At 33.0% G+C, this 13,675-nt stretch overlaps 1 protein-coding gene across 49 annotated transcripts in view; it reads left to right on the top strand.

Annotated features, from left to right (window-relative positions):
* LOC123014772 (Down syndrome cell adhesion molecule-like protein Dscam2) overlaps nucleotides 1-13,675 on the top strand; it is a 50,269-nt gene that overhangs the window by 5,283 nt on the left and 31,311 nt on the right. For 33 of the 49 annotated variants that reach the window (XM_044414148.1, XM_044414061.1, XM_044414056.1 and 30 more), the window contains exons 3-4: nucleotides 7,206-7,379; nucleotides 10,494-10,643. In XM_044414148.1, coding sequence (XP_044270083.1) covers nucleotides 7,206-7,379; nucleotides 10,494-10,643 — 324 coding nt within the window. Of the gene's footprint in view, nucleotides 1-1,605; nucleotides 1,768-1,816; nucleotides 1,982-3,962; nucleotides 4,125-4,398; nucleotides 4,567-7,205; nucleotides 7,380-7,444; nucleotides 7,610-9,779; nucleotides 9,945-10,493; nucleotides 10,644-12,395; nucleotides 12,517-12,587; nucleotides 12,712-12,754; nucleotides 12,879-13,675 lie in introns of those variants that run through there. The other 16 variants (XM_044414190.1, XM_044414360.1, XM_044414370.1 and 13 more) reach the window with 14 other exon arrangements.

Raw genomic sequence — 13,675 nt, 5'->3', positions numbered from 1 at the left:
GTTTTCAAAATTATAAAATACATAATAAAGATAAGGATTTTGACTGATTATTAAATTAAATAATTGTAACGATTTTAAAAATTATAAAAATCTAGCGTCACTATACAGATCTTCCACCTCGATACTTAATGAATTATTATTAATTAACTTATTATTTTTGATGTTATTAAAATGAATTTTGTTAGTATTGAACATTTCCTAACAATAACTATTACAAGTTTTTAAAAAGGCTGCTTTTTGAATCTTAATCATTTTAAACTGTTTGGTAGCAGCCTTACTTCTAAAAATTTTGAAAGAGAATTTAAGAAATTATACATTTTATCTAAAACACAATTAATTTCTATTTACAATTAATAAATACTTACTGTTACATTTAAAAATCACACTTCACTTTGCGATAAACAACAAAATAAAAAATTAAAATGCACTAACCTTATATAGATGGCATCTTCTTCTGCTACCCTTTCTAGCAATTCGCCTCTGCTTCTTAAACGGACCTACTGAAAATAAAGAAACACAAAATTAGTTGAAAATATTAGTGCAATTAGTAGTGCAAAATGTCGAATACTGATGACCTACAATGTATCTCTCCAGAAATTCCTGAAGCAGCGAAAAAGACAAGAAAAACACAACATTGGTAAATGTTCGCTTAAGTGAAAAAACAGAATTTTTACTCTCTGCCTGAAAGGTAAAACTTTTACTTGTGACATTTAATCATAAAAGGATCACTTTTGTGACATTTGCGTATAAAATTGTTTTAATTATTTCTACATTTACTATTGTTGAATTTTTCACAAAACATCAAATTTTAAAAAAAAAATTAGTAGATACGAGTAACACAACAAACTAAAAAAAATAATAATGAAATTACTTTGTTTCTGTTTAAACAATAGTACTCTGATTGAAAAATACGTATATGAATAACAAACAAGGAAGCATTTTTATGACACTAGTTTTACTTTTAAATTTTAGAAAATGTTTTGCTTTTAATCACTAACCACCATAAATGTGGTATAAATAAACAAAATAATAAATAAAACAGTTTGAGTGTAACATAAAATATTTATGATTTTGAATAAGTTGTATGTATTTTCACACACATGAAGTTTTTTAACTCAGTACGTTATAAATTCCGGATCAGCAGCCTCTCTTATGGAACCGTTTAATAATAATTATTACAAAATTACAACGTATACATTACATAGAATAGAGACTTCCGACGCCAACATTTTTATGGTTGCATGTCTGATATGAATAAAGGAGTGATTTATAATGTGAATGTTATTTGAAATTAAAGTCAAGTAAATAATAACTGTATGTACAGATGTTGAAATGTATTATTTACCAACCGTGCCCGAATAATTTTCACTTTTTTCACATATTTGTATTTTTTTAATGGAATACAATTTTAAAACTAGACCATTGATCCATTATTGACCATTGCGGAATACTTTATTTTCAGGTCGATTTTCGCTCATTAATTTCTAACTAGGTTGAAATTAGGAGCAGCCTTGGGAGTAGGCTTCCAGCATCGCCGCCGCCACCATGATTACTTTTTAATCATGCAATTTTCGCGATTTTATTTCACTTAGGTAATTTTCGCAGTGGTGGCTCAGTTCTACGACACCGACGTCAATAAGGAGTATGCGATTCGTGGGAATGCCGCCATCCTCAAGTGTCAAATACCTTCGTTCGTGGCGGATTTTGTCAGTGTTGTTTCTTGGCATACCGATCAGAATGAGAATTTTTATCCGGGCGCGCCTGACGGTAATGACGACCGAAAGTCGCACTTTCTTCCCTTGTGTCTCTCTTGCAGTTGTCCAGCAATTTTACCAGACCGAAGTCAATAACGAGTACGTCATCCGTGGAAATGCCGCCGTTTTAAAATGCTCGATACCGTCATTTGTCGCCGATTTTGTCACGGTTGTGTCGTGGCACGATACGGAAGGGCACAGCTATGGGGTCGAGCAGGCCAATTATGGTACTTTAGGTGTTGGGGGCTAAAGTGCTCGAAAAGGGGACTGTGGAAGGGTTTACAACCGCGAACTTTATACAAATTTAGCAATGCTCTTTGGCGTAGCCAAAAATTTTACACCATAGAAGAAAATGAACGGAAATATTTAAACAGACACACAGGTTCTTCACATTTGTTTCAAAATGAAAATATGGTTGAACAATAAACAGTAACAAAAAATAAAAACTTGGAAAGACTGCTACAAGTTGTCAAAAAGGTTTCGAAAATGTTTTCGTATCGAGATTATGAGGAGAAAAAGGCAAACATTTTTTTGCCTTTTAGCAATTTTAGAATTTACAACATTTTACTGCTACATTCTTATCCTTTTTATGTCTCAAGGGCTGTTCTGATTCTTAACAACTACTCCTATTTTAATACAATATTATGTTAATATTATACAGATACGAGTAAAGAGAAAAAAAAACAAGAGAAATAAAAAATGCATTTACGTATAATAACAAGAAATTATCAGTCGGTCTTACTTTTTTATTTTTTCAAAGGGTGTTATTGTTCTTTTCTTCTACCCTCGAGTTTTACAGACAAAAATAGTGAACACTATGTCATCAATAAAGAGAACTTTTATTTTTCATATTTAGTTAAAAAATTGTATAGTATAGCTATGGAGAGGAAAATTAATATCTATATGTATAGGATGTTTCATAATTTGCGCTCCAGAAAAATAAGATACCAGGAAAAAATGTTAAACAAATTTTGTCTATGAAAATTTCGAAATTATAGGGGTTTACATTTTGCACTTTGACCCTATTTATTTCGTTATTTAGTTCTGTTGAATTTTTTGAACATTTTTTTCACGTTCCTGGTATCTTATCCTATTTGGCATATTTCAGAGGGCGCGAATTCTGAACACCCTGTATAGCGAATCCATATTTTATCCACTCAATAGGCATCTAATAAAAAATTCTGTTTGATATGCTTTCAGATCTTCCGTTTTTAAATAAATTAATTTAATATCGAAAATGAATTACTTTTGCTATTTTTCTTCTTTAGTTTGGTTTTCTAAGAATCGTCATGTGTTTCCGGTTTGGTAAAAAAATAAGAAATGTAATTTGAATTGTCATTTTTTTATAAATATTTATTTTAAAGTTGTTTTTGTTTTTTAAATAATGTTTACTAAATGTCATTTTTTTTCCTTGAACAAATTGATTTTATTTTTGTTTGTTTTATGTTTATTTTGATACATTTTCATTATACTATTCTTTATAACGTTAATAATTTTAAATAACGACGTTATCAGTATTTTTTTAAATAGCAACCAACATTTTTGTTCACTATTTTTGGTAATATTTTCTTTTAAAAAGATAGAAGATTGTACCTATTACCAAAAACAGTCAACAAAATAGTTGCTTGCCATTAAAAAAAAATAATGATGATGTTATTACTCAAAATTCTATGACGCCATAAATGTTGCAATACTCTTAAGATGTAGCATTTATAAAAATTAAATCGACTTGAAGTTTTTTTTGAAAAATGACCCATCATAAAAATATGAATTTTGTGCTTTATTTTTGGTTAACGCTGTTGTTAGTTTAACATTAAAATAATTTAGGTAATCTAGGTAATGCCCGTTTCAAAAAGCTGTGACTTTAATTTTTTAATTTTGAAACTAGATTAGTGTACTGGAGTAAAACAAAGTGAGTAAGAAAGAAGAAAGAAGCAGTAACAGTATTTAATATTGAAGGAATAAGGCTTAATTTTTGTGGTTTCGAAAAATTCGTCAATAATTTTGTAGAATTTCGAAAAAAACTTTTATGTGTTTTTTTGGAAGGTTTGAAACAAATGTGAAGGCTCACAAAGTGTCAAAATTTCGTATTTTTGTATTTGGACTTCCGGTTTTGCTCTTTTCCACAGTGCCCTGCTCTCAGTTTCCTGTTCCTTTTCCACGGATGGTTTATTCATTTCCGGCCTTTCAGTCCGCCCTTTTTTCCAGTGGTCAATCAGTACTACGAGGCCGAGGTGGTTTCCGAATACGTAATCCGCGGCAATACGGCCGTCCTCAAATGCAACATCCCTTCTTTCGTTGCCGATTTTGTCCGTGTGGAGGCCTGGGTCGGCTCCGACGGCTCTCTTTACAATCACAGCGCCAATTACGGTATTAATCGATCGGCCGATATTTTTATCGTACCTGTTGCACCAATTTCCTAGCATTTAATCGCATCCTCTGCTCTTTTCCAGTGGTGAATCAGTTTTACAAAGCGGAAATTTTGACCGAGTATGTGATTCGGGGGAACACGGCGGTACTGAAATGCAGTATCCCGTCTTTCGTCGCCGATTTCGTTTACGTAGAATCTTGGATTGATGATAGCGGAAGTGTTATGAAAGCGTCGAGCGATTATGGTAATTAATAAGGGGTGTTTTTGGTACAGTTGTCGCCCAGTACTATGTGACCGAGGCCGAAAACGAGTACGTCATTAGGGGCAATGCGGCCGTTATGAAATGCAAGATTCCGAGTTTTGTTGCCGATTTTGTGCAAATCGATGCCTGGATCGCAGACGATGGCCAAGTTCATAAGTACAACGACAACAGTAGTTACGGTATTCAAAGTTTGCGAGTCGGACGCACATCCTTTGACCTTTTCGTTCCCATTGTTTTTATCCTTATTCAGGATATGCCAGGAGCCGAAACTCTCAGGCTGCAGTGGGAATTGGGGAGAAGCTATCTTTTTGAACAGTGTCCAAGTTGCCTGGTTTTGTTGTCTTCATGTCCATCTTCGATTACGTTATCTTTCTAAATTCTGGTTCTAAAAATATCTGAACTGGAGATGAGTTCACGGAGTATTTGAAATATTGGCTTGCTGGACAGTTTACGTTACGAATTTTATACTGAGAAAATTTAGATCAATATTTTCGTCTACACTTTTACCTAGTTTTTAAACTTTCTTTAGGACATAGTCGAAATTTGCAGTTTGCTACCACGATATCTGTAATAAAGAATTGTTTTATTTTGAAGATTACTCACTTACTTAAAATTACTCGTATTTTATTTTACGGAAGAGAGTTACAAAGTGATATTTTGTTTAAATTTGTGAGTTATTGATGATCCTGAATACAATTTAGAAATTAAATTTTGCTATTAGGGAGAGGAAATTGCCTTAGGGATATTGATTTTCTGAAGTTACGAGTGAAACCTTTGAAATTGTGTTTGTAATATGTTTTGAAAAATAATGCACGTTTATGTTCTGGTTAGTTTCTGATTTCACTTTCCTACATTGTTGTAAATTTTAACAAATTGGGTTAAATAAGAAAGAAAGGAAAAATTTTTTTAATAATCTTAATGATTAGTAATATAAAAACATTGAAAACAACGAAAATAAAAGGAAACTTCTTAAATTAAAAAATACTACACTACAAAGTAAGATAACGATTTGTTTGGTATTTAACAATAAAAATTAGCAAATGTAAACAAGTTCAGATAATATGAAATTGGCAAGACTTGTTTGATTTCAGCACTGCTTTATGTTTTTTTATTTCTGTTTTTTTTTTTTTTTTAATTAAAATATTGAACTTTATAGAAAACATAAAACTTGCGCTAATTAATAAGATGAAAACACTACTAACTCAACAAAGACAAACAAAATTGTTATTGTATTTTGGATAAATTGGATAATTTTTAAATAACAAGAAACAGTATGACAAATAAAATATATAAAGTCTGAAAAAAGAATACTTTTTTAAACAAGTTTTATACAATTTGATGATTTGGATATTGTAAGAAAGAAAAAATAAAATATATAATTTACCGTGACACTGATTAATGCATAAGATGTATTCCAGTTATTTTTCAAATTTTCAAAATATAAACAGAGAATTAAGTTGATTTTATTTCCGATTGAATTTTTGTGACAGAAAATGACTAAATAATCGGTGAAAAGTAAATGCTATTTTCTAAAACTTTACCCCACATTTTGAAAATCTTAAATTCTTACGGGTTTTTACATTTCTTAATTATTTTTAAATATCGGCATGTAACGAAAAGACTTAAAACCTCCGAAAAAATTAATGGTGGTAAATATTCTATATTTTCTTCTCTTCTATTACATGTTTTTTATTCACTGTCGGAAAAACTTTTGTTTCGGTTGTTTTCATTTGAGCTTTTTCTAATTATTTCATTATAATTCAAGCTTTTGCACTTTGGTCATCAGTAATTTTTTCAATTATGTATGTAAAATCTGCTTAGAGTAATAGAGTTGTTTTTTTAAATATGATTTAGGAACAATTATGTCCTTAAATGTAAATTAATTTTTCTGAAACCTTTTTTATATTGGAAATATTTTTTATGAGCATACATTAAATTGGTAACAATTCTTTTTGGCAAATAAACAGAAATGTTTTAAATAAGTATGTGAAGTCTGAAAAAAAAAGGATATTCTCTTAAAAAAGTTTTATACAATTTGAAGATTTGGATATTGTAAAAAAGAAAAAAGAAAATTTGTAATTTATTGTGACACTGATTAATCCATAAGATGCACAATTTTATGCTTGAAAAAGTTTTTTTTTTTTGTTTGGTTTGGAATTTATTGTATTTCCCGTTATTTTTCAACTTCACACACAGAGTTTCTTTTAGGAACAACGTTTATTAAAACAACAGATACATTACTTCATACTTTTATAAGCGAATTGTCTTGTCTACAAAAATATTTACTCGTGGAGATTTTTATAGCAAAGCTTTTATGCTTTTATCTTAACAAGACGGGAGACGGGTAAAACACTACAATAATCTTTTATACTGCGGCTTCTGTCGACGAAAACTATCCGTTTCTCAAGTCTTGGAAATAAGAATCTCACACTTTTAAAAAACGTAATATCTCATCACTCTCAACGATAACAATCTTCCACGCCGTGAATCTATTTGTGAAACGTGTCCACCACATGTGTGAACTCCGGGCGACGTTTTCCCCTTGTTTTGATTCAAATTTTTTGGTGCAGTCGTCGCCCAATCCTATGAAGTGGAAGCCGACAACGAGTACGTCATCCGCGGAAACTCAGCCGTGATGAAATGCGAAGTCCCTTCGTTCGTTTCAGATTTCGTCCAGGTGGAAAACTGGCAGGATTCCAACGGCAACATGTATTTACCGGGAGACAACTACGGTAACGGCACCGGCACTCCCGTTTCCGTCCTTGCTTATTCACCCCAACATCCCGTGTTTTTTTCTCAAAGTCGAATTGTTTTCCAGTCGTGAAGCAATTCTATCAGAGTCGCGTCATCGACGAGTTTGTCCTTAACGGCAACACTGGCATTCTCAAGTGTTTGGTTCCGAGTTTCGTCACTGATTTCGTCCAAGTGGAGGCTTGGGTGGCCGACGATGGGACTGTGTTCGCTTACGATCCGAATTTGACCAAAATGCAGGGTAAAAACCCGGGAAAAACCTCGCTCCTGTTTCTCTTCCCGAACTGAGTCCTGTGCTTGTTCCAGTGGTTAATCAGTATTACGAGGCGCAAGTCTACGACGTGTTTGTAATCAAGGGGAATACCGCGGTGTTCAAGTGCCAAATCCCGTCGTTTGTGTCCGATCACGTGGAGATCGTCTCGTGGCAAGACACCGCCAACAACAAATTTCTGCCTCCTGGTGACGATTACGGTAGCACTACTACTTTTTACGCGAATCCACCTGTTGATCCTCAGTCCAATGCACTCTCCATATCCAAAACTGATTCGATTAAACAGAGGGGTGGATTTATTTTGGTTGGATGGATGGGGTTTAGGCTCATCTTGCGATACAYTCCTGTCCATAAATTTATCAATATTCATTCATAACATAAGCAGTATTTAYAGAAATGGCGAAAATGATAACCAGGCTAGTGACCTCAGAAATCTTGCTCTGGCTTTCCAAACAATGTGGGTTTACAAATGAAATGCATGAAACATAAATGAGTTACATAAAGTGCAGCCGACCTGAATTTGTGTTAAAATAAATGGGCGGTTGGATATTTTTGACGTTTTTGATCTTATCGTGCACAGCTGTAGTGCATTTTTGTTTTTGAATTTCAGGTTTTCAAGATTTAAAAAATTATATATAGTCTTGTAAAGAGTGACAATAAATGTTATCCGAAAGCAGGGAACAAAATATAAACAGAGAATTAAAAAGAGTTTATTTCCGGTTGAATTTTTTTGACTGAAAACGATTAAATAATCAGTGAAAAGTAAATTCTATTTTCTAAAACTTTACCCTTCAATTTGAAAATATTAAGTGCTTTTGAATTTTTTTATTTCTTAAATATTTTTAAATGTCTACAGGGTGTCAGAACACACGCCCCAGATAAAAATTTCAAGTAATTTTAAGTAAGATAAGATACCACGAACATGGAAAAATGTCAAAAAATTTTAACATTTTTTTTGACATTTCACATTTTTAATGATACTGATGATCTTGTACTATGTTTATTTATAATTATTTAGCAAAGGTACAAAAATTTTGCCAACAAAAGTCTTAAATAACATTAAGCAAAGTTACAATTTAGAATACAGTTTCTTTGTTACCTCTTCTAATTGCCTGTAGCAAAAATAAATAGAGTCAAAGTGAAAATTTAAACTCTCATAACCTCGAAATTTTTATAGATAGAATTTTTCAACATTTTTTACGTGTTTTTGGTATTTTACCTTACATGGTATTTTAATACCTGTTTTTTATTCAATGCCGGAAAAACTTTTTGTTTCATTGGAGTTTTTGTTTAATTATTTCACGATAATTCAAAATTTTGCACTTTGGTTGGCAGTAATTTTTTCAATTATGTATTTAAAATCTGCTTATGTTTTTTTTTTAATTTGATTCAGGAATATTTTTTTAAGAGGCTAGTATGAATTAAAATGACTACCAAGAGTGTGATTGAGTTGTTTCTGCATCGTAGTATCAAAAACAATAAACGATTTTATTTATACCTACTAAGTATTTTATTTCTCTTAGCTTTGCACAAATGTTATACACGACAAAGGCTTCTTTCTCTCAGAGAATCTTTACAATATTCCATTTTCATTAAGACTTTACTAAATATGACAATATAGAAGACTAAGGAAAAAAACGAGTAAAAGAATAGAATCTTTCACTTGAACGAGAATACTAGAAAAATATCAAAATATAGCGTTTGACGTAAATTTTGTTTTTATACTTTTGTACAGCAATTCAAAATTACAGAAAAAGAGGCCAGTAGAAACGCTTTTGAAATAAACAATATTGAGTAATTAAATTAGTACTTGTGACAATTGCTTCCGAATGAATGTAAAATTTAAGCATGTACTTAATTGAAATTGTATAGTATAGGTTTTTGGGAGAAGTACTAACAAGAACATAAAGTAAAAAAAAAATAAAATAAAGCAAATCCACATTATTAAGTAAAAAGTTGATGTCTTTCTTCTCCACTGCTACATTCTTAATTTAATTTGGCGATTGTTATCAACTTCATATAGCTCTCGTAGAGAATTAAAAAAAAATAGTAGGTATTATTTATATCGCAAGAATTTTTTTGTTTTTTTCTATTCCACTTTTTTAACCCCAATCAAGTAATCTATATTTATAGGAGGACTTTTTAAAACCTCGAATTGTTTTCCTTTAGGCACCGAACAGTATTTATGGCACGGGAAACCACCGATGCATTCCGAAAGAGACATTTCCCTCGATCCACTTAGACAGGTGTCCATCGTCCCGGAAATGAATTTTTCATTGTTGATTTTCATCAGCATTGCGTGTCTCATTAAATAATCACAACACTTCTGCCTTGTTTACATTTTCCTCAAACGGTGAATTTCTTTTCCAGTTGTTTCTCAATCTTACAACGCGAATGTGATGGACGAAAGTGTCCTTAAAGGAAACACGGCCATCTTCAAGTGCCACATTCCCAGTTTTGTCAGCGACTACGTTTCGGTTGTTTCCTGGCTGCAGGACGACAATGACGAAATTGTCAACAAGGACGATCGTTACGGTGCGTTTTGAGTCTTTTGATTGACTTCTCTTGAGGTGTTTATTGATTTTTTCAAGGGTCGTTTGAGATTCTTTCAATTTTGGGCTACTGGAATTCCCATCCGATTATCCATGATCCTTCCACTCTCAACCCTCCCACTCTACCCGCTTTTGCCCAATTTAATAAAGAGACCAGTTTTTAATTAACACAATTGGGCAAATTTTATTCAATAAAGATACCAAGTGGAATTAATAATTAAAAGTTGGTCTTTAAAATGTGGATTCGAGGAAACTTCAATACTTCAATCGATACAACATGTTGTCAACGTCTTAATTAATTTATTAATTAGTTTATTTAACGTAGAACGTGCACCGTTGCCAACAAACTCTTCAATTATTTTATCATTTATTGATTGACACCTTGAATTCGCATCAATTTTACACGCTATGAGAAATTTAACGTTTCAATTCTCCCAACTTCACTCTTGAATTTGAGTCATGTTCAAGGCTGAAAATTGAGAGCTTTGAAACAGACGATATCAAATGACTGATTTTTTTTTCTAATTAACAGACAGTAAATATCTTGTTCTACCATCTGGAGAATTACACATCAGAGATGTTGGACCTGAAGATGGTTATAAATCTTATCAGTGTCGTACCAAACATAGGCTTACTGGAGAAACAAGATTAAGTGCAACCAAGGGTAGACTGGTCATCACGGGTAAGTGATTTTTAATTGTGAAAATTTTCAAGTGAGGATGTCATTAATTTAGAATTTTATGCTCCAAATAGCGAGATTTACATTTGAGCTTGTTGGTAATTTATTTCGCGGAAAACACAAAAGCGTAAATAAATAACTTAATTTATTTATTACCCAATTGATTAAAGTGTTCCAATTTATTTTGGAAATTCGTCCTTTATTTTCTGGTGTAGGATTTTGACAAGATTCGTAAAAAATAAAATATTTTATTAAAAAATTTCAAGGAATTGATTTACTTTGGGACATTCTCATGTTTTTTTGTCAAATTATTATCTACTTCCATAATATTTTTTAAAAATAATGCATTCACTTTGTTCACTTTTGTGTAAAAATTTATAATAATATTTATAATTTGACGAAATATGTCAAAAAAATCTGTAATGGAAATTGTTTTGAGTTTAATTTTTAATAAACCACCAACTCTGTTTTAACGAATTGTTTGAACTTGAAAACAGAGTTAAAGCTTCTGTAATGATTGGGAGAGCAAAATTTGATTCAATTTCATCATTCTCATTGCATAGTTAATAAGAATTGAATAGAGAAATAATTTTTGTTTGAAAATGCTCTTTTGGTAAAATTCACACCCAAATATTGACATTCTGATGAAAAGCTCTCAAATTGCTTTTGTGACATTCCTAAAAAATTCATGCCACCCACAGACCGAATGCGTGAATCCGAATATTCGATTTCTTTCATGAGGTAATACATATTTATATTTAGTCATTCAAGTGATAATTTGTTGTAAATAAATTGGTGACATCCTCACAAAATGATAAAAAGTCAACGCAATTCATTTTATTATTCTTGGGCCATCATTCATTCTAACGATCGTTCACATGTTGACTTTTTATTATTCTTATCGTGTTTCGATGGCCACTTGAATTCATACAATATGCGTTTACAAATTTCTGATGCAACAAAGTTCCGTCTTCCTATTGTAAATGTAAATAAACGACCTTCCGAAATATAAATATGGACAACCGCACGATAAATATTAATACGCGTTCTAATTATAAAAAGTGAGGCATCTCGTCTATCTTCAAAGAGAAAATTATGATAAGACCCGCTGTTTGTCTTGGAAAATGTTCGGTGTAGTAAATTCCTGACATAACTGAATTTCCTGTTTGAACAGCCGTGTAAATATGTAGTAGCTTAATACGGAAAGTGTTTATAGTACTAATTAAAATTGTTTATATTGTTTAATTATTTTAATTGTTTGTAATTCTTCTGCGACAGGATGTCGCACGATAAGCCAAAAATCGCGTCAAGTGGCCATTGAATCGAGTTTCTTGACACAATCACTCTCTGCTGTCTCAATCCCGCCTGAATTTTTAATGGATTAAGGCGCACCTTCGACCATAAATTATTGAAATTAATTCACTAAAAGCAGCAGACAGTGAAACATGTCTAATTTCCAATTTTTGAAGGAAAATCTTCCTTCAAAAGTCGCAACTCTGGTCAAGCATTTCGTATGCTTGACCACAGTTCTTGTTAAATTTACCTGAATGTTGGGATAGGGTACCCTTGCTTCTCAAACGGGCACTTTCAAAATTTTGGAAATTAAGTACCTGTCCTTTTTTCCAAACTCCTACCACCAAATTCCTTAAAAAATTCTTGTGGCTCTTACAGGTTTGTAGTTTTTCGGTAATTTTTGGGTACCCTGGCCCCTGATCGTCTTTTAGATTTTTTTAAGGTAAGTTGGGTTTATTGTAGAACCTGTCGGAAGCGTTCTTCCGAAATTTCCACTGGAAACGAGGAAGGAGTACATTTTTTCGCAAAATGATAGTCTTAATTTGTTGTGCCCGGCCCAAGGCTACCCAGTACCACTCACAAGGTATATAAATATTTTTGGAAAAATTTGGGTACCCCTTTGAGAATTTTAATTATTATTTATTGGTGTGTTAGAACCAATCGGGAGCGTCTTACCCAAATTCCCAACCACTGACATTTCGAGAACCTTCAAAGGCCATTTGAGGGAAAGTTTGACTCTTCTGTGTCCAGCCCAAGCCTTCCCTGTCCCAAAATACAGGTAATTTCGTTATCGTCCTCCTCAAAAACTTTCTTTTTAATAGAACCCATCGGGACTGTTTTACCCAAATTCCCAGCAACTGACAATTTGCGAGGTTTTGTGTCGAAAAGTAATTCCACAGTTACGCTACTATGCCCTGCGCAAGCCTTCCCTGTCCCTCTATACAGGTAACTAATTTTTTTCTCCCCTTTAGAACCCGTAGGGAGTGTCAGACCAAACATCCCTAAATTCCCAACTGTCGATAAGTACACTAAGGGTACCACTTTTGCGATCCTATGCCCGGGACAAGCCTTTCCGCCACCACTTTACAGGTAATGAAGCAATGGTACCCATTTTGCACAATTTTCGCAGAACCTGTCGGAAGTGTTCCTCCCAAATTAACCTCCGGAGACCAATCTCGAACAGTTAGGGATAAATTCGTGTCTAATGTCACTCTACAGTGCCCGTTTCAAGCATTCCCTGTCCCCAGATTCAGGTAATTAGGGTACTTTTTTTATTACTAGAACCTGTGGGAAGTGTGGCACCACGACTCACAGCCGGTACTTCCAAAATCCAGACTTTGGATGCTTTTCTCGGTGGTAGTTCGACATTGTTGTGCCCAGCACAGTCGTTTCCTGTCCCAAATTACAGGTACTTATTTTATTTTTTCTAGAACCTGTGGGTTTTGTCAAACCCAAATTCCCAACAATGGATAAAAGTCACGCTTTTGAGAGTTTGGAAGGGAACAGTGTGACCCTTATGTGCCCAGCGCAAGCTTACCCAGTCCCGTCTCTAAGGTAGTTTTTTTGTCTGTAGAACCCATCAGTAGTACTTTGCCCAAAGTCTCGTCTCACTCTAAGTACGAGGTCATTAATTACAAAGAGAATTCATCTTTGGCTCTCCTTTGCCCTGCCCAAGGGTACCCGGTACCATTATTTAGGTTAGTATTTTGTAGAACCTGTTGGTACGCGAGCTCCCAAATTCA

The sequence above is a fragment of the Tribolium madens genome, unplaced genomic scaffold (assembly GCF_015345945.1).
Source record: "Tribolium madens isolate multiple individuals breed KSU strain unplaced genomic scaffold, Tmad_KSU_1.1 Scaffold_19;HRSCAF=116;Tcas5.2_LG9, whole genome shotgun sequence".
Classification (NCBI taxonomy): domain Eukaryota; kingdom Metazoa; phylum Arthropoda; class Insecta; order Coleoptera; family Tenebrionidae; genus Tribolium; species Tribolium madens.
The sequence above is the reverse complement of the archived record's forward strand: the minus strand, read 5'-3'. Positions and strand labels throughout refer to the sequence as shown.